This window comes from Opisthocomus hoazin, chromosome 2 (assembly GCF_030867145.1).
Source record: "Opisthocomus hoazin isolate bOpiHoa1 chromosome 2, bOpiHoa1.hap1, whole genome shotgun sequence".
Taxonomy (NCBI): domain Eukaryota; kingdom Metazoa; phylum Chordata; class Aves; order Opisthocomiformes; family Opisthocomidae; genus Opisthocomus; species Opisthocomus hoazin.
Window position 1 is genome coordinate 124637607 of NC_134415.1, and position 21044 is coordinate 124658650.

The 21044-nt window shown below is 44.5% G+C and overlaps 1 protein-coding gene across 5 annotated transcripts in view; it reads left to right on the forward strand.

The window, feature by feature from the left end:
• Positions 1–21044, forward strand: part of EVA1A (eva-1 homolog A, regulator of programmed cell death) — a 219293-nt gene that overhangs the window by 113108 nt on the left and 85141 nt on the right. For 4 of the 5 annotated variants that reach the window (XM_075414944.1, XM_009937825.2, XM_075414941.1 and 1 more), the window contains one exon: positions 1760–1903. The exons of the other annotated variant lie outside the window; for it this stretch is intronic. In XM_075414944.1, the coding sequence (XP_075271059.1) occupies positions 1760–1903 (144 nt within the window). The remainder of the gene's footprint in view (positions 1–1759; positions 1904–21044) is intronic. 5 annotated transcript variants of the gene reach the window in all.

Consider the following 21044-nt stretch of genomic DNA (forward strand, 5'->3'; position numbering starts at 1 on the left):
AGTGAGAATATGTGAGAGAAACAGCTCTGCAGACACCAAGGTCAGTGCAGAAGGAGGGGGAGGAGGCGCTCGAGATGCCAGAGCAGATATTTTTCCCCTGCAACCCGTGGAGCAGACCATGGTGAGGCAGGCTGTCTCTCTGCAACCCATGGAGTTCCATGGTGGAGCAGATCTCCACCTGTAGCCTGTGGAAGTGACCCCACACCAGAGGAGGGGGATGCCCAAAGGAGGCTGTGACCCTGTGGGGAGCCTGTGCTGGAGCAGGATCCTGGCAGGACCTGTGGACCCGTGGAGAGAGCAGCCTGTGCTGAAGCAGGTTTGCTGGTCTGACTTGTGACCCTGTGGGGGACCCACGCTGGAGCAGTTCATGAAGAACTGCAGCCCGTGGGAAGGACTCACAATGGAGAAGTTCATGGAGGACTGTCTCCTGTGGGAGGGCCCCCACGCTGGAGCAAGGGAAGAGCGTGAGGAGAAAGAAGTGGCAGAGACAATGTGTGATGAACTGACCATAGCCCCCATTCCCCGCCGCCCTGTGCTACTCGGGGGGAGGAGGTAGAGCATACAGGAGGGTGGTGAGGCCCTGTCACAGGTTGTCCAGAGAAGCTGTGGCTGCCCCCTCCCTGAAAGTGTTCAAGGCCAGGTTGGATGGGGCTTTGAGCAACCTGGTCTAGTGGAAGGTGTCCCTGTCCATGGCAGGGGGTTTGGAACTGGATGGTCTAGAAGCTCACTCGAAACCCAAACCATTCTGTGATTCTATGTTGTGCCTGGGAAGAAGGGAAGGGTGGGGGGAAGGTGTTTTTAAGTTTTGGTTTTCTTTCTCATTATCCTACTCTGATTTGATTGGTAATAAAACAAATTCTGCATGTCAGGTCTGTTTTGCCCATGACAGTAATTGGTGAGTGATGTCTCCCTGTCCTTATCTCAACCCACGAGCCTTTTGTTATATTTTCTCTCCCCTGCTCAGCTGAGGAGGGGGAGTAATAGAGTGGCTTTGTTGGGCACCTAGCATCCAGCCAGGGTCAACCCATCACACAAGCAAAAACTGGAAAAAATCAGCACACCCAAATCAAATCAGTTTTACCCTTCCCCAAACAAGATCACAGTGTCCATCTCCCTTACACCTGTGAGGTGGGAATTTGCTAATAGCTTTGCATGTTACTGTGATCAATTACATTATCAGACATCCAAATAAATCTACAGGAATTCCATATGGATATTATAACTATAGTATTAATGTATTTTCTTTTCCTATGACTGTCTCTTACTTTATGGGGAAGCTTGTAGTCTTTCTGGACAAATACACTGGGGTGAGACTCCAAAGATCTGAGTCTTTTTCCATGCTCTGCACTGATCTGCTCTTGCTAGTTTTTTTACTTTTCTATGACTCTGTTTCTTCATCTGTTAAAATGAAGATACTGATACCTGTCAGAGTCCTTTCAGATCTGTACAGAATACATGCCAGGTGAGAAGGAATTAGTTTTATTATGAATAGCCTTTTCCCTTTGAAAACAAGCCATCTTTTTTTTGCAGCCTTCTTTCTATGGATGTATGGGAGTTTCTGATTCTTCACTGTTCCTTTTGGTAATTTCCTTTCATCAATTTAGAATTTATTAGAGGTGTTTGAGAGCCAGATACACCATCCTGTATAAACACAAAGATTTTTAAAAAGTCATGGAAAGCTCCTATGTATGTGCTCTCCCGACAACTTCTGGTATGAATGGACAAATATTCATAAATAGGTATCCTTTTTCCCTTTTAGAGTGTCAGTCGGCTACTGCTCTCCAACTCATGATCAAGCGCTGTCATGGGAAAAGAAGCTGCGACGTATATGCCAGCACCTATGAATTTGGAGATCCTTGTTACCCAGGCATCCGAAAGCATCTTAATGTCATCTACACCTGTGGTGAGCCATGAAATTCTCTTACTTTAACTTTCATTGACGAATGTGTTTGATGAACAGTGGTCTGTGAAGAACGACAAGTCTTTTAATTGTACATAAAAAGCTGCTGAATTTCCAGTTGGCTCGTGATGATTTTTATTTTGTCAGCAAGGGAAAACTTTGTGGATCACCTGAGTGGTTTAATTCTGTCTCTTTTTCTACTCATTGGCTGGATAGAAAAAAGCAGAAAACATGGAAATGGTATTTTGTAACCCATTGAACACTGCCTCTGCAAGGCAGGAAAATCTGGTGGTGAAATCAATGCAGTCAGTGGATGCTGACATCCTGAATGTTAGCATCCTACTGTTTCATTTGGCTGCAGCAATGTTGTGATTATCAGCAGGATCCTTATTACTTTGTTCTGTATTTCATTTTGTGCTGTAGAATAAGACAATCCCCAATCCATACCCATCCATGGAGTTCGTAGAAAATCACTCCCAAAATCGTCAGGTGAACATTGCAATATTTTCCTAGCAAAACACTGTTATTTGAAAAAAAACCACCCACCGTTGGAGCTCTCATCTGGGAGCTTCAGTCATAGTGTTGAGCAGACAGTGTCCTCCTACCTGACCAGTCATATTGATCTTGTGATGTATGATCTTATTTTGCAACAGTGAAAATATTGTTCCTGTCTGAGCTCTGTAGTACGAAAACAACATCAGGTCTGTCTCCTTCCAGTGATGACATTTTGGTCATTTATAGCTGATATATTTGAAAATATTTGCTTGAGGGTTTTGCTTATGTAGTTGTTGCTAGGATCAGCTCTGTGTCTCTCTCTGTTTCTTTCTACATCCACCTGGAAGAGGAAATTCTGGTGCTGTTTTGAATCTGCTGAGCAGATGGTAGAACATTTAGTAGAGGAGGTGCTGGCTGTGTCCTCACACAACAACAGGTCGATCTCTGTGTGTAACTGCTGCATGCTGAATCTGATAGATGGTATTTGAGATGGAGTCACTGTTGCATTTTAATAGTTGCTGTACATGGCTGATGTACAACACCCTGAAGAGCAGAGAGGCTGATGCAGGAGTGTCAGGCTCCGAGCTCCTATCTGGCTGTTGGCAGGAGTGGCAGGGAGGTTGACTTGTTTTTTTTTTTTTCTCTTGGTTTCTTGGTTTTTGTTTGAAAGGAACAAGTAGGAAGAAGTATATTTTATATTACTGGTGAAGTTGTGGTTTTTTAACTTCTTATGCAAACATCCAAGGTCAGGTTGGACAGGATTCTGAGCAACCTGATCTGGTTGAAGATTTCCCTGCTTGTTGCAGGAGAGTTGGACTTGATGACCTTTAAAAGTCCCTTCCAACCCAAACCATTCAATGATTCTCTGATTCTCTGATTCTATGATTCTAAGTAGCAAGGCTATCCATCAAAGCCCTGTGAATTTTCTAGCCAGGAAGGTGATATTTTTGTATCGCTTTTCTCATAAAGAGGCTGGAGACAAGCTATCCTCATGGAGATTTGACAGAAAGCAAGGCAATGCAGCAAACCAGGAGCTACATAACTCAAAAATCCAGGCACAAACCAAACAGAGCCCAATGATGTATTTCCAAGAGGATATCTCCTTCAAGGGCCTGTGCAGCCTTATCCTGGCATTGTGGTCCTGGTCCCAAAGTCCACTACAAAAGGCATTACTGATCTCTTAATCTCATCTTAACTTTCCTAGTCATAGCCTAACTGCATCAGGAAATGAGTCACGCTTGAGAGCACAAAATGGCATGTTTGGCTTTTTAGTGGGTGAAATCTGCCTCATCCTTTGAAGGTGGCCATGGCTCGTTTTCAGAACTGTGATCTCAGACATGTCTCTGAGCTGGATTTTGTGATCATAAGACACATATTTCTCCCCTCAAACAGCAAAATCCTTCACAATGTAAAAACTAAATAAACAAGAAATCAAATTCCAGTCCCATGTGCTTGTTCCAGACAGAAGTAAATCCTGGCATTCTTTTAAAAGAAATGATAAAACCAAGAAATTTGATGTTCTTATGGCTTAGAGAACAGTTGCAGTGTAGAAAACCTCCAGACGGATACCTCTTTGTTTCAGGTTTTCATAAAGCTGCATGCATCGTTGCTCCTGGTATTGTGTGCTCCTACTGTCACAAAACCTGTGGGAGTCAAGGGGGACAGGTTTTGACTGGTAAACATGACCTGTACCTAGATACATGCTCCTATTCCCCACCTCTTTTAGCTGGAAGCACTCGGTTCCTAGAACGCTGGATGTGGCTTTGCTGGTGTTCACTGGAGAGCAGTGAGAGACGTGGGGTAACGCTGACGTGGTTTAGGAAACGTGATGGGTGTACAGAAGGGGTTTCTCTGAGCATCTCTTCAGCCTTTCTCATTGCTGGTTCAAATTGGTGACTTCGTCACTCGCTGAGATCAAGCAGTGCGGGCAGTCTGATCTTTTCTGTCCCTCTCCATCTTCCAAGGTGTGGCAGAAGTGTCCTGCCACGGTTCTGCAGTTTGGACCACGTCTCTAGTCTCACTGGTGACAAAAACTGCGATGTGTCCTTGCTCACTGTTACCGACCCACTGTGCTGCTTCAGAAGAGGTGGTGAGAGCAAGCATACCGGTGGACGTGGCGGTGTGGGTAGCAGGGCATTCACATAGACATTCCCCTGGTCAGAAACTTCAGTAATTGTGGAGACAGGGCAGCTGAACTCTGCTCTTGTTGCTAAAACATTGAGAGGGCTGGAAATAGAAAAATATATCTTCTGCTACTAGCAATTAATGAAAAAAAACAACCCAGAACTGTTGAGGGAGTAATTTATGACGTGACAAAAGGTAATATTAATTGAAAACTCATGTGTTGTTAGCAGAGATCATGGCCCTTTTGCTGAGGTAGACTTTGTGACAGGCATTAATGCTGGTGTTGGCTGCATAGAGCAATGACTAGTGAAGAGCTAGTGAGGCGACTTATCTTCCAGTCCTGGCGGGAGAACATCTGCAAGAGTCGTTCAGGTCAGCACGTACAAACTGTTCTTCTCTGGCTTGACAGCAGGAGCTGAGCCCTATCCCGGGTTTCCGAGAGGTAAATGGATGAGGCAACAGCTTTGGTTTCTTTAAGCCATGTCCAAATTTCTTGGAGGTTCATTCCTCAACCTCCATGTTTTATTGGACATGAGAATTCCTGCCAGACATACACAATTTGGTTGATGAATCTGGTTTTAGGTAAAGGTATCTAACTTTTTGCCCAGTTTTTTGAATGATTTTCTGTAATTGCTCCAGCCAGTGGGAGTGTCTCAAGTCAGTTATCCTTCATATCATATCATATCATACCCCTTTGCATCTTGCACTAAATGCCTATTGGCATCACTTAGCTGAGAGGGAAATGCTACAAGTTAGCGTGTATGTACAAGATGATTGAAACAAGTGAGTAATGCAGCCCCACGTGCTAGCGATCTCTCGTGTGCGTTAGGCTCCCATTAGCCCAGACAAGGAAAGAGATGAAAAATCCCCCAACGTAAAAACATTCCAAACCTAAACTTTGGCAGGAGCCGAAATACTGAATTTTGGCCCAAAAGCAGATTTAGCTAATGGGATGGTGTGGAAGGTGGGCTTCTCCAGTGTGTGGGTCCTCTTACTACATTAATAAATACATTGATTATTTTTTTAAAAAAGGGAAAGGCGAGTTAATTGTGGGAAAGCACGCAGCATGTGGTGGGGTTGCTTTCTGACTGTGGCAGCTGTAACTAGAGTGAGATATAAAAATTTTTGCTCTACCTTTTCTTCAAAATACCCTGAAACTCTTAGAGGATATCAGCAAATAAGAGAGTGTTAATGCCGCTGAGAAAAATAGACCAGCAAAGTCTTTCTCCCTTTCTTTCTGCTCCTCCCTGCCCCCATCTATCGGTCTCCCTGTCTCTCTGTCTTTCTTTGGTGTAAAGCATTTTATTTGTCATATCTGCAGGTAGCTTGCTAATGTCATTACTGCTGTGGTTTTGTACTTACTGATAAAAGCTACTCTACTCCTAACCTTTTCCTTTTTCTTAGTTGTCCACTTATTACCTTCAAAGACTGCCTTTAATTCTCTAGATCTCTTTCCTCTCTGGTATGCTAGACTTGTTTTTTTGGCCTCTGCTGAAGTCCTAACTCAGCAATGCATTTTGTTGAATTGTGTTGAATATTTTTCATGTGCATACTGCCACTTGGATTCAAGGAAGTGTTGAAGTGTGTGCTTTATTCTAAGACCCATGCATAAATACCATGAAAGTTAAATATTTTCTCAAATACTTCCTTGAGTGGGGATGAGGGGCTTGTCTGTGTGTAAAGAGAAAGCTAATTCTTAACGCTGAAAGTCAAGGGAGCAATACAGAGTGCCTAATGTCCCGACTGCCAGACCTACCTCCCCGTGCAGTCGATGGAGGCTGTAAACATAAAACCTCTGCTAAGTACCTGCTATTCTTTAAATACAGACATGTGTCAGAAATGGTCTGATGAGAAAAAATAAAAAGGATGGGGATTGTGAATTTTTTTTGTGTCTAGGCTTGTGTCAGTGGGTTGGCTATCGGTCCTGATAACTGGTGACTTTTTAGTGCCTTTGTGAGACATACGTTGCACAAAATGGAGGAAACATGGCCTTGGATGTATTTTTGATGTGAATATCCATCATGTATTTAGATGTGTGCCCGCCTCCTTCTTGATTCATGCTTGATGGAAAGGGGTCACTGGGCTTAGAGCTAATGAACTGCCATGGTAACTCATAAATCGTTTGGAAAATCCTGCAGTTCTGCCACATTAATAACCTTGCCATCCTGCTTTATGAGGCAGTAAGCTGAGTCCCAGAGGCCAAGCGCGTCACATCCCGATGCGAGAACCGGGCAGGTAAAGGATAAAGCATTAGCGCAGGGAGAGCAGCTACTGTTGTTTTGCGGTGTCTGGTGCTGCTGGGAGACCAAGCAGGGTCAGTGAGAGCTGGTGGAGATGCTCCGGGGTGAATGGAGGTGCGCTGACCATTGCTTTCTCTGGGTACTTGGGAAAGCAGTCTGGCATTCACCCAAATGTTGTGTTTTTAAATAAATATTCTATCAAGCTGGACTAAAGGCAGGGTCTGTGCTAGACAAGAGAGCTCTGGGGCAGTTGCCCTCATGATGGCGATGAGAAGGGAGGCTGAAGAGCTGCTCAAATTCTCTCCTGTCGTCTCAAAGGGACTGTGCTCTATTCCATTAACTCCTGTGCAGTAAATCTATCTGTGCCTCAGGCTGGATGGATGTAATGGGCCCTTTTGCTCTTAAAATTTATTCTACAAATAAATGTAGAAAATGTATTTTTATCACTGCAAAAATGCTTTCTGCTGCTATAAAAAGCAATGTCTGAAATCTGCAAAAAATAGGAAAACAACAATTCCAGACTTCCAAGAAAAGCAAAAGCCTTTAGACCCTTTCGAAACGGGGTAATACAGACAGGGTCTTGCTAGAGAAAGATAGACACAGAATATATAACACGGACATCCTTTCTTCACGAGTTGAAATAAAATTGATGTTTACAAACAAGTAAACATTTTAGGCAGCCTAGCTCTAGGGATGATACACTGAATGTATAATGCCTGATAATGTCTGTTTAACTGGGATTCTTGTGTCATACTGTAAAGCAGAACTCACAGACATGTAGACTTTAAATTCAAAGCCCCATAGTTTGACCTACCAAATAAATAAAGAATAGAGTAATGATATAAAGTAATTCCATTATGCGTCTACTTTCAATGTCAAGACACTGGGTTCAGAGATGGTTTAGAACATCTGTGCAAATCCTCTGTCTTATTTTCCTGAGATAATAGGAGTTTATCCAGTAATTTTTGTATCAAGCCAATGCTTCTTTTCAAGCTATCGTGTATTTTTTCAAAAAGCGATCCAGTCCTCATGTAAAGACTGCAAATAACGAAAAATCCATGAAGTGGGATTCATCCGACCAAGTGTAGGTACATAAGCCATAGAGATTTATAGTGTAGCTGTTCCCATCTGAGAAAAATTCCTTTTACAGGTAACAGAGAGGAACAGCTGCTTTTGAGGCACGAATCGTCTCATCCTAAAGCAGGTGCCTGAAAGAGATGAATTGCGTATTTAAAGTGACAGTTCTCCTGTACTGGCTATAAAGGGAGCTTCTGGTGCTTAGCTGACACATTGTTATCTACATGTAGGACCTCTACAATGCAGATATCTATATTTGGTTAGATGGCTTTCAACCACTGTGTTCCTATACAGGTGCTTCTTCTGGTCAAAATCATCACTGCCATGTAATGATAATACCAGTGTTGTGCCTTACATTTGTTGGTTTCCACTCCCTCTGCTTGACTGGATCTCCAATTATCACAGATTCATCCTGGTCAGAGAGGAACGTGATGGTTATGTAAGGTCTTAAGGGGGATTTCTTCCTCTGAACCTTGAGAAATTACCTGTAGCCAGACGAGTGTTAGTGCTCAAAAAGTTCTCAAATAGCAGCTCCATGTCTTGCACCTCCGCTCAAGGTTATGTCAGTCTCCAGCCTTGGGTTTGGAGAAGGATTTTCCTGTTAGTTGGATTTGCATGGGACTGAGGTCCACTTTCTACATTTCACCTTTACAGATTCCCTGGATGTTTCCAGGAGCTAGGATGGGTTTGATAGCTTTGCTGTGTTCATTGACTGGCTTTCAGGTTTTTACTGTTTTGGTCTTTTGTTCTCCAAATGTGTTGTAGACTGTCAGGGACTGTGGATGGTGGTATGGGAGAGGGGGCAGAGCAGATTTTCATTGGTGGTGTGGCATCTGTTGCCTGTTCCTGCAAGCGCATGGACTTTTGAACCTCCTTCCAGCTGTTTACACATTTCCATCCAGGAGAAGGAAAACCAAGGAGCTTATTTCTCCTTTCAGAAGCATAGACCTCACTTTCAGTAATACTCATACTTCACAGAACCTGTTTAAAAAGCATCTGGCAGTGTAAATAAAGACTGCACCGTGACCGGTAAGCACAAAGCTTAAGCCTGACATTTTCCAGCTTCTGAGGCTGTGACTTTGTCATCTTTGGTGATGTTGTCTTAACAATTTTTGTGGATGCAGTTTCCTGGATCTTAGAGAGAGGCAAAGAAGGAAACCTCCCAGTCAGCAAGGCTCATATTGGATTCATGGCACAGATCTGTTGCAGATGATGGATTACCTGAGGGCAAAGGCAAGATGCCATCTCTTTTGCTGACAAGTGCTAAAGTGAGTGGTGCACATGCTTTACCAATAGGCTTGAAGGTACCTGCTAATAACACAGACTATAGTAGCTCTGACATCTTAAATCAAGGAGGAATACGCTATAGAGACAAAGAACTGTTTAGATTTAACGTTAGCGATTGCACAAGAATGTGAAAGGTGAGTGACATGACACAAACAGCCTGATTAATTTTAAGATCAGGCTTGGTAAATTAGGTAATTGGAAGCTGTCATTGTGCTGCTCCTCTTTGCTTACTGTACAACTCACTGTGGCTTGATCTGAATCACACATCCAGAAGAGTCCAAACACGTCTGGCCTGGCTGGCCCAGACACATCAGCTCTTCATTACGAGGGCAGAATGAGCCTGTATCTGACATAGATTAGGGTAAATAAATATTCTGAGGAAGCAGAGCTCTGCATCTCAGGTGGAGGAGGAGGTAATGCTGTCACCTCAAGGGAAAGGCTTGAAAGCCCTTTGATTCTTGGAGAGAAGAAATGGAGGCCTGGAGATAAAAATCATTGCCTTGGGGATGGGGAGGAAGGAAGATGGGGCTGAAGGAAGCAGAGAGAGAGTTCAAAGCACTACGTTTAGGATGATCCTAAGCAGAATGAGCTGTAAGACAAGGGTTGCCTGACAATTAGTTAAGCTTTGCAAGCCTGCTGCTCTGGTCCTCCATCTCTGCTGTTACTGGGAAATGTATATGCTTCTACTATGGAAGAAGAGTCCCATAAAGAGTTAGCTAAAGTACTCTGTAATCCCTGACCTGCCACTCTTCACAAAGTGTGTGCACCTGAGGCAGTTATTCCTTTTATTTCTATTTTTTCAGGTTTTGTTGTAGTTGATAAGGACCACAGTCTATAGGTCACCATGGTCTAAAAGTCACGGGGGAGTGCATCAGGGGCTGACTGCCAGGTTCCTGTTGAGAGTGAGGGGCTGCTGCAGGTCATTTTACTCAGGGTTGGTGCTGCTCCTGGCTAGGGGCAGTCATGGCTGGATGCAGGGAAGGGCGGTCGGGCTGTCATGGAGGAGTGGGTGATGGCAGGGATGCGAAGGAGGCAGGTGGAACTTTTTTTCTTTCTGGTATTATTCTTGCATTTTAGAAGTTTAGGAATTTTAGAAGTATTTTAGAAGGGATCCAGAGTTTCTATTGGAATAACTGTGATGATAAACCATGAGGTAACCAAGATTTTATAGAGGCTGACAAACCTTTGAGGTTTCTAAACAGATTTGCTCATTGAATGATTTTCTCTGGCATAAGTATGCACATGTCCTTGGGGCTGAACAGCAATCGGCCAACTGGAGAACTGATTTCAGGCCGGGGGTGGATCGGGGTGGTCTGCCTGGCTGTCCTGAGACCTCAACGCTTGAATAGCAAGGGCATAGCCTTGAAAACAATTGTGATCCATCCATGATTTCACCCCAGAAAAGCGGATCTACCTGAGAATGACTGTGCAAGATGACATCTGAACGTAAGATAGCTAAAGGAAAACTTTCAGGAAGTCTGGAGATAGAAAAGTGGGGCAGAATTAAAGTTACATGGGTTATCTATGTGGTGATTTTTTTTCTGTAAGCATTCTTTGGCAGACCAACTCCCTTAACTGTGTTCTTTTAAAAATTCTGACCACTAATAAGTGGTAGATATTTACCATTTTATTATCACAGGCTACTTTTTTACCTGGGAACATCATGGTGTAGCCTCATTAAATAGGGTTACTGTTGATTCTCCATGCCTGTCAAGACCTGCACAGGTTTATAATGTGGTAACTAACAGTAACATTGCCACATATGAGTCTTGTTTGCTGAGCAGGCCATAAGCAGCCAGCCTGCCTGCCCCTTTCATGCAGGAGACTGCAGGCTATAGCCAGAGGAATGTCTCAGCAATGAATGGCTGACCCTTCATTCAGAGATCACCCTAACTCCTCCTAATTGAGGTTAATGCCAAAAGCCTTGACACCTTGATGCTAACTCATTAGTGCCTGGAGGCTACTGGAGATCGCTGACAGCTCAGCGAAACACTCACTAGATTAAATTTAAAGGGAGCGTTTGACACCGTGACCAATTAAGATATATTTGCATGGATCACATATATATTTGCCTTCTTTTTTTAGAATGTATGAAGACAATGCCATTTCCTTGCACCATTTGTGGAAGGATTCACAGCTGGCATCTTTCTGCAAGCAAGTGCACATTTCTCTGCTGAGCATGGGTACCATGGCCCAGCTATTTTCTAGCTGCCCTCTCTTTGCTTTCTCCAATTTAATGCAAAGCAAACAGGAAATTCTCTGGGATTTGGAAAATCCTTGTTCCTGACCGTGAAGAGAGAACTGGAAGAGTGGCGTGGAGAGGGGAAATAAGTAGCAATTTTGTGAAAGCCACCAAAGATGCAAATATGTGCGACCTCCTTGTTGGGGTCCTTTGGTACGATTGGGGTTTGTGAGCTGCTGCTGAAACAGAATAACAGTAATGGCCACTCGGGTGTCTGTAGCTCATTGATGAAAGGCACGTGGACTTCAAATGTGTATTTAATTGCTGGGAAGTGCACTACTGATTTACACCATGTAGCCATGCCTACAACCCTCAGCAAGGACTGTCCTGTCATGCAATGCGTTCACTTATTAAGCAGCAGTCCCTGCTAGGAGTAATTTAGTGGTCACAGAGGAAGGGCCGGGCAGACTGTGGGAGAAAGTATTAGTCTCATTTTACGAGTGGAGGCAAAATTTACACAAGGAATTGTGTCACAGGAGCTGAACCTAATGGTCATCATCAGGTAAGGCTGAATGATGCCTTACATGTGCATGCCTCCTCCTTACCTAGTAGCTTATTGATGTATGCTCTGTGGTGACTTTGTTACGTGAGTAGATCCACGCTTTGTTCTCCAGGTGGACTTTTCACTGTGCAGTATTTCGTGTCTAATCCTTTCTTACATGAGACAGAAAGAAACCAGCAAGATGTGGCAAGATGATTTCTACCTTTTACCTGTTTTGAACCTGAGCTGTGGTTCTCCATGGCCAACGCAATTAAGGAGAGAGCTCCGTAGCAGGTAGCCCTCAACACTCCCTGCCCTGCACGGACTGGGCAGTGAGGAGGGTGCTGTGACTTAAATGACTTATACGACTTTTGTGATTTATAACAGCTGAATGATGGCCCACTTGGGTGTCTTTAGCTATGTGTCGCTAAAGAGCATTTCCCTTGTTCCAGTTCAGGTGCTTGGATGGGAGAGGCAAAGTGACAGTAGGGTGTAGAGGCTGAGGTTTCTGTGTCTTCCCACTACCAGGGAACACGCCTGGCCCTATTTCATCCTTCAGTGGTGTGAGAGAAGTCCAGTGTGCCACTGTTCTCCCCCTCTTTGGACATTTTCTTGTGTTACTGCTGGATTTCTGAGGGTATTTTGTCTTGTGTCTGTATGGAGGTCTTGGAATGGGCTTTTACAGTCTCAGTGTCTGGTCATCCCTGCACTAGTGCTTAGAGTTGAGGTGGCAGTAGAAGCTCCCCAAAAGTTCCTTAAGTAATGTCTGCTCAGTGCAGGTGAAAGGTCATCCCACCTTCAGTTACATTGGGGAGGAGATTGCCAGGGTAGTTACACCCCAGCAGTCTTGATCTTCAAGACACTTTCCGAAACATTCAGCTGGCATCTACTTTTCCTACCTCCATTCCATGACCTCCATTTATTCAAAGTGTACGCACCCAAACAGTTAATGCCCCTTCAAACAGACACTTCAAATACTGTTGACAGTGGCTACTTTTCTTGTCCTGTTTTAGTCATTGTTTAGCTAAGCCATTCATGTTCAGCTCCTTTAATCTTTCCTCATAAATCAACCTGTCCAGTCGCTCAATTGTCTTTTTGTTGCTCTTTTCCACAATTACCTGTATATTTTAACAAACACTGTGCAGGCTTATGATTATTTTTCCCCTGAGGGCCAGCAGAGACTTACAGTTTCTTTGCCATATATTAACAATGGCTGTTGTTTCAGCATCATGCAGTACCAGCACCACTACCTGGGGAAGAAAAGCTGACTTTCTCCTGGGAGGTTCAGTCACAGGTACCCTGCTGCTCAGTATTTCACTTATTTTCCCTCACTTTTGTGAACCGAGCCAAAGAAAGTAGCAATTTCTGAATGTCAGAGTAGGAAAGCATTTCTGAATGGGGCAAACAGGATCATGGGGGACAGTATCAGCATCCCTTGCTGGCTGGTTGTGTTCGCAGCCTTAGTAATACAAAAGCCTGGGGCCTTAAGGATGACTGATACTGCATAGTATAAACAATGAAGCAAATCCTGCTAAATCCCTTTAGAAGATATTTAACTAAATTCCTAACCCATGAGGCCACCCTGGGCTAACTCTTATCTTTAAAAGCCATCTCACAGCTGCCTGCAAAGACTCTAGAGGTTGGTTAATCCAAGCAGATGGACCCTTGGTGTTGGTGCCTTCAGGGGAGTGAGGGCAGAGACTTGGAGGTCTCTTTTTTGAATGGGTGTCACTCCATTGCAGTCCAAGCCAAAGCCTCAGGGAGAGGAAGATACCTGGTATGCAGCTCCATCTGGAGTCCAACAGACTTGTTCCCTAGCTGGTCAAAAGTTGCCTCAGTGTGGATGCTCATGGGTTGTAGTGACCCAGGGAGTATTTATCGGGGACCAGTTTGTAGGTGGGACTTGCTCTGTCTAGTCCCTAGATTGTATATATTTGCTTCAAGCTTTGATCAAATTCTTGTAGTGTTTCCTTTAGAAGAAAGGAAAAAAATACCTCTTGGAATATACCTTTGCCTTTTTTACAAGGTTACGTGAAAAACTAGAAAGAAAATGGATCAGCTCACAAAAGGGCAAAACCCCAACATGTTTCTTCCCCCTCCTCCTTATCAACCAGTGTTGCCTCTTTGGTTTTGGGCAGGCCTGGTAGTCAGCATGGCCCAGTGGATGGGCACTGGCCTAAGGCCAAAAGGCTTTCTTCTTAGACCTAATTTGTCACCAGCTCTGTGGTACTGGGCGGTCACTTGGCTTCCTCCTGCTGTGTGCGGTTAGGCTGCAGGTCCTAGGGCTGATTGCTCAGCATCTGGCGTGAGGGAACAGCAGCCTCACCACCTCCCTTGGGGTTTCAGTTTTTCCATCTAGTGCAGACATGATCACACAGGTGTGATGAGTCTCCGCTTTCAGTGCCTACAGTTACTGTTGGACTTCATTGACATGGAGCTTTGGGAAGTTCAGGTGTTAAGCTCCTGCCTGAAATGTCCATTATTGTCACGATAATTTACTCAGTCATGAATTCAATGACTGTCTCATATTTCTTTCATTCTTTTTCTTTCTTCCGAAGTATTATTGTAATTCTTATTACTATGAAAAGTAACTAATATTAAATTCTCTTCTCCCCTATTTTTTTTCAGTGAAAAACCCAAACTGTCCAGGGTTTATCCCAGGATTACATACTAAGACACATTTTTTCATGTGCTGTATATTGATCAAAGGGTCTGACTGCTGCATGAAAGCTGTACCTGATTCCCACAAGTAAGAAAGGCAAATTTTCTCCTCTGTACTATTAGAGATTATCAAAACCTTCTGCAGATGCCTTGGGTATCAGTGAAGAATGAAGTATAGGATGTTGGTGCTGTGTTGTGTCTCTCTTTTGAGCGGATCAAGCCACCTAGTAAATTGGAATTGGAACGTGTCTAACGTAAATTTTCTGTCAGATGTATCATAGCCTGTTATGGTATTAACAAACAAATGGATTTTCTTTCCTTCCTCACTTCATCATTCTTTGTCCCTTAAGTTGCGCTAAATTAAAAATGAGGGTGCCTCTGACGGTAAAGAAAATGAAATAGGGAAGGCACAGATATTGATTTGTATTTTTTGTTTTCCTTTCCTTCCTGTTCCCATTCAGTGTTGTCAGGGTAGTGATTTTCTCTTAAGCAACACTTAGACATATGCATATGTTTGCATTTAATTTCCAGATGGGGAAGCAGACTTCTAATAACAGTGCAAGTTGATGCTTTATAGATCTGGATGACTGGCTTACCTTCCTTTTGCAGTTGGCCAAGAAACTGCGCCCCATACCCTGGCATGCCAACGCACTCATGGCTGAGCCACGCTTTTTGACTTTCAAGCTAGGCTGGTGCAAGAAATGATTTACCTGCCCAAGACTGTAAAAAGGTTCACCAGCTCTTTACATACGTGAGGCTGGCTGGCTCACTCTCGAATTCAGGTTTATACAAACTGCTTTACTTTTTTGGCGCGATAGCTCTTTGTAAAGGTGTTTCCTGAAGTCTTGCGCAGACAGGTTTTATTCAGGGAAATGTATTTAATCATTAGCACTGACATTTGGGTTAGGGAAAAAATATTTTCCTAAGTGAAGTGACTTGTAATGATTCTTCTGTTTCTCTGGAAGAGCTCCTCTGCAGACTTGTTGGAGGGAACGCCATGTCTCTAGCTGCGGCTCAGGTGTCTTGTCCTGGCTTGGTGAATTGTGTTTTCCTGAGAGACCTTACTGAGCGAGTTGTAGCTCTCAGTGTAGCTGGTTCCAGCCTACAGATGCTTTTGAAGCTCAAGACTAAAGGTTTGGACTAGCAGTGGGCACAATCTTGAGCGTAAATAAAGAGAGGGAGTACTGAGTGCATAGACATTGATCTGAACAGGAATGCAGTTGCAAATAGGTATGTTATTAAACACGCTCTAATGCTGACCAGATGTAGCCGTCTACAGTATAATCAGCTACATATGGACTAGATGTGCTGGCCTCCTTTTGTAGTCAGTATATGAAAAGAAATGGTCATTTCTAGGTTGCAGTTCATCTCATTTTCAAGTAGATATCTCAGGTACCTTACAAGTGCTTATTTCTCCCTTTTGTTTTCAAAGGAACCCATGGTGATTAGACCAAGTGCGAATATCTGCATTGTTGACATCTAAAGTTAGATCAGATAATTTTTACCCTGAATGTGTTTTCTAAAAAATTACATATTTTCAATTACTATTTGTCATTACTTTCCTGAGTCTTCAAACCTCATGATGTTTGTTCTAGAAATTAAGTTCTAGCACCTTGTTGATTGTTTCCTAAATTGCTTTGAATCTTCTTCTTTTTAAACTTACTAGTCTTTGACAGTTTCATATCTTATTACCAGAAAGGACAAAAATTAGGTATGTAGTTCAATAGTACCTATCTCTTCTGAAGGGTTCTTACTCTTCGATGGGTCTGTACCCATTTTTGCAGGATGGGATTCAGGTTTTGAATCTGACACTGAGTGTAGCTCTCTAGAGGTCAGTGAGATATCAAAGCTCCTGGTGTAGCCAGTGAACTAAGGAAACTTGGTTTTGTGCTGACTAAATACCTAGAGCTGAGTTGCCCTTATATACGCCCTTTATGATATTGTAGACAATTAGTTTTTTTTATAGGTCCTCCCTAATATTTGCATGGCCTGTCTGATGTTTCAGCCTAGGGCCTTTCAAAAGCACTGGACACTCGTGTTTAACTGGATCATAAGTATGTGGCCAGCTGAATTATTCTCAGACTGTAAAGACCAGATCAATGCTGATAATAATGGAAACACACACACTTAACACCCATGTGGACATTTACATTGCAGACACTGAAGTATGGGTGTCTGAATCCAATGCTGACTCTCCTACTTCTTGTCACCGAGCAAGGATGAAACCCTGGGAAGGGTTTATCTTCTTCTAAGGGATACAGTGGTCCTAATATAGTTTTGTTGCTCTGGCAGCTGTCCCTGTGGAGGACAACAAGAATGCAAGAGAGAGAAGGCTAGTGTTGCTATTTATTTCTTGTTTTCAGCCATCTTTGAAAACAACGGATCCCCAAAATGGACATGGCAGTGTTATGCTTCTTGTGGCACAGAAAAGCAAAGAGCCTCTTCTCTATTTTGAGACATCAAAAGAATCCATGTCCTTCCAAAGGGCATTTCCTTTGCCCAGATAGCGATTAAAGAAAAACTTTCCCATTCTTTTTATTTCAATGGAAACTTACCCAGCTCAGAAGCAAGGGTTTGGGGTTAGGGCTAGCCATGGAAAACACGGTAATCTGTGACCAGAAATACTTTGTACCAACCCAAGAATAACAACACAGCCATAAGCTCCTGGTGGTATTTATGCTCTGCAGTAATGCGAAGCGCTCCGGTGTGTCCATATTTTGCACACTAGCTCTGTGGGTTGTTTGTTCACATGGAAGCATCTGGGGTGACACCAGCAGAACTGTGAGCACCTCCATAGCCCTCCTGCTTCCTGACAGCCTGGCTGTTCTGCGCGCACCCGGTGCTGGCAGGGTGCAGCTGACCACGGCATGGCCTCATGTGCTGTGGGAAGTCTGGCCTGGTTTGGAGGACGTGTTCTGACTGGACAAGGAGCTGCTTGCTTTGTCAATCTGTGTCACCTGAAGAAAGGACCAGGGTCCCTCCGGTGGAGCGAACACCCCCAGTAACACAGGAAAACTCTCTTCTCTCCAGTGAAGCAGAGCATTTAGCGCATGCAGCTTCCAGCCAGACCCCACGGCCCGGGAGTCTCTCCAGGGACTATCCAGCCCTCATCTTGGCAGAAGCCAGCACACCCTAGTTAGAGCCCTTTCCAGCTGGCTCTGAGCCTGTCGGCACCATCTGCCAGCGGACATGTTGCAGCGCTACAAAGCCTGGCCACTCCACTGTCCCCGCACCATGGAGGAATCCCGGGAGCTAATGGTGTTGGTTTGGTTCCCACTGGTAGGAAATCCACGTGGCAGGGGGAATGCCCCCACACTCGCAGTCCCCAGCATCTTCTGCTCCCTTTGTGTCTCTCAGGCAGCAGAGAGGGCAGGGGATGACTCTGAATACATCGAGGAGGCAGCTACGCCCTGCCAGGCATCCCCTACACACCGCAGCAGCCATTGCTCTGCCACAGTTTGGACATTTAACTGTGTTTAGGAGAGAGTCCCTGCGAGCTACACTTGTGCAGTGAAAATGTTTTCTGGCCCTAAGGGCATCAAGTGGCATGGCATGGCTCACATTTGAAGAGAGGAACTCTCTATACCCAGACTGTCTGCAGTAAAATGTCCCCTGGCTGTGCTGTCCCCTGGACCATGCCAGGGTGGGCACAGGCCAAAATATCTCCGGAAATTTTGTCAGTTACAACATACGTACAATTGCAAGCCAGTGTTTGAGCCCTTTATGTTATTAATATGGATATGCCCTGGTTTTGACCTCCAGATCAAAGGAATTTATTGATCGTTATTCTTCCAGTCCTTTGTTCATTCTTCGGTCTTTCTGGGATAACAGGCTGCTGCCTTCAGCATCCTGGCATACTTAGAAACATCCCTGCTCCAGATCGGGACAGCTTTCTTGCCAGAAAGGGCTAAGGAGCTGCAGAACTATCTCTTACAGGTGAAGAGTTGAGACAGTCTGGCACTTGTGTGATGGAGAGCGAGTCTTCCGTTGGCCAGGGAACGGCCAGCGAACCCTGAACTTGGGAGCGTTTTCTGCCTTGGCTCCCATGGTAGTGGCAGGGCCAGAGAGGGGTAGAGGAGAGGGCTGTGCCCTGCCGCTTCAAGGGAAACTGCCCTATTTTTTCTCTGAGGCTGTTCTCAAATACTTTTGTTCATTTCCTGCTCTTGTTTTTGTTGCCATAACGTTGCAAAGCAAAACCTGCTAATGCCAGTTGTTCCCTCTGCACATAGGACATGGCCACTCAGCTGCTCCTCTTCTCCTTTTCCTGGGCTCCCTTTCGCAGAGAGCAGCAGTACCTCTGCTCCACGTACCTCTGTCTGGTATGTTCGGGGCAGGAGGATGTCTCCTTTCTGGTACTAATGACTTTGCCCATGATTTCTCAGCCTGTTTGGAAGGAAAAAGAAGTTGTTGGGCAACATCCATCATTATTTAGGTTGGCGGTGGAAACCACGCTGGGCAATTTGATAACTTAGGAAAATACAGACTCCTCAGACCCATGTTTCTTTTGGACATGTACATTCAAGTAGCATTTAATTGATTTTTTTATTTAAAAAATCCCTTATACACTTTATTAAAAGTTCCCAGTTTAGTCTGAACTCTGATTTACTTTGAAGGTGCTTGGGATCATATCCTGTCGCCAGGAGAAACTGGGGCATTTCTAGTCATTAACCAAGAATGAGTCTGAAAGGGGCTTTGAGGCTCAGAAATGTGGAGGTGTTGGAGTAACTTTTCTAGTCCATGTTTGAATCTCTTCTTTGACAACAGCTATTGCAGGGAGAAAGTCCAGACTCCCTGAACACGCTGGGCAGAGCAGATCAGTAAGAGATGATGTCTTGTCTGAGTGAGTCCTAGTACCTGCTGCAAAACATTTCAGTGGAGTCAAGAGATTTGGAGTCAGATCTCAGATGATTCTGTTCTGCAGTGAACATAGAGGAACACCAGTAATTGTAGACCGTGGTGTTCATTTTGGTCACTATGATGTTATTATAACTGATTCCCAGTCCACAAACACACCCTGTTTCCTTTGCTTGCCTAGCAGCTCTTATGAACCAAACATGCTGTTGAAAGGGAGCTGCAGATGATGTTGTTTCTCTGAGCCTTTCAAACACATTATAAAACCAGTGGAGCCAAAGTAATCATCATTATTAGTAAGTAGACTTGGAGCTGGAGTCTGAATCCACTGTGAGTATAAACAACCTGCATTTGCGAGCATCCTCCCTGCCCTTGGTGACTAAGGTTTCAGTGTGAGATTAGGGGTTGAAGGCTCTGAGGCAATAATTTCAGCTGTGTGCCTCTTAGAGCTATAAAGCCTGTAGAATATCAGAAAATTTATTGCTGTGACTTAGTCGCAAACTCCCTGGAGTGGACAAGGGTTGCAGACCTCATGATAAATAGCACGTGCTAATATTTAGCAAATGATAATGCAGACCACAGAAAAACGTGGAGACAGGAAAGTATATTCCCAAAGGCTGATAGCTAATGTGAAGAGCCAAAAAATAGTTTGGATTGGGAGGAAATTTCCCCAGCTTCCCTCCTCCATGGATAAGTCACTGGTGCGCTGCATGGGGCCCAGCGTTGATCCCTCCAGCACCAAAGTTACTCCTGGCAGTGGTTCAGAATACACACATTTGCAAAGACCCGCAGGCAGAGCAGACCTGATGTTTTCCAGCCCCAGCTGGAAGGTGATAGAGCCTATATCCACAGCAGACAAAACGGCTGTGGCTAAAGCTCAACTGGTTGTTTACAGGGCTTCTCCGATGCCTCTGTGCCATCTGCCCCATGCAGAGGGCAGGTATTTTACAAGACAGTTTCCCTGTCACCACTTCCCAGCTAATCACTTTCCAGAGAGCTAAAAAATACTCTTTCTTCTTGCATCCAACCAGCGAAGCCATATCTGCACTAGAAAGCTCCCTTTGCCTGGGATATGCCCCTCCTGCAAGAGTCATATTCCCTGGTCCTAAACAGAAATGTGCCATTGGAGGGGATGAGGCATGTGTAACGTGGTGTCAGGTGGCGGTGGGTGAGCCAGCCCTGCTTGAATCGGGGTTGCTTGGTGAGATGTTAAACATGCCTGTGTACAGACAGTGCAGTTCTGGTGAGCTCTGGGCCAAATTACCTCAGTCCTTGAGGCAGGAGGGTTTGTACAGCTGGTGGGTCCTTGCGGTAAGCCAGGGGCTGGGGTGACCCACAGCCTCTTTTCTTCTTTGTGGCCTTAAACAGAGGCAGCTGGAAGGTGGATGATGCCAACCAGCTGTGTCTGCTGCTTGCAGCCTGGGATGGGGAAGGGGCCAGGCACAGTGAATTCTTGGTGAGTAGAAGGGTATGAGAGGGAGGAATGAGAGGCACGAGTCTCAGCCTTGAGACGTGATGGATCTGCAGTGGATGGGGCTGCTTCCCCTCGATAACCACTAAAAATCTGTACCTACTTCATCACTATATTCTGACCTGTGTTAGAGGTTGATCTTTTAGACTGAAATATTTTGCGCGGAGAGCCTGTTTATTCGTCCCCAACACTGGCCCAGTGTAACACGAGCTCAC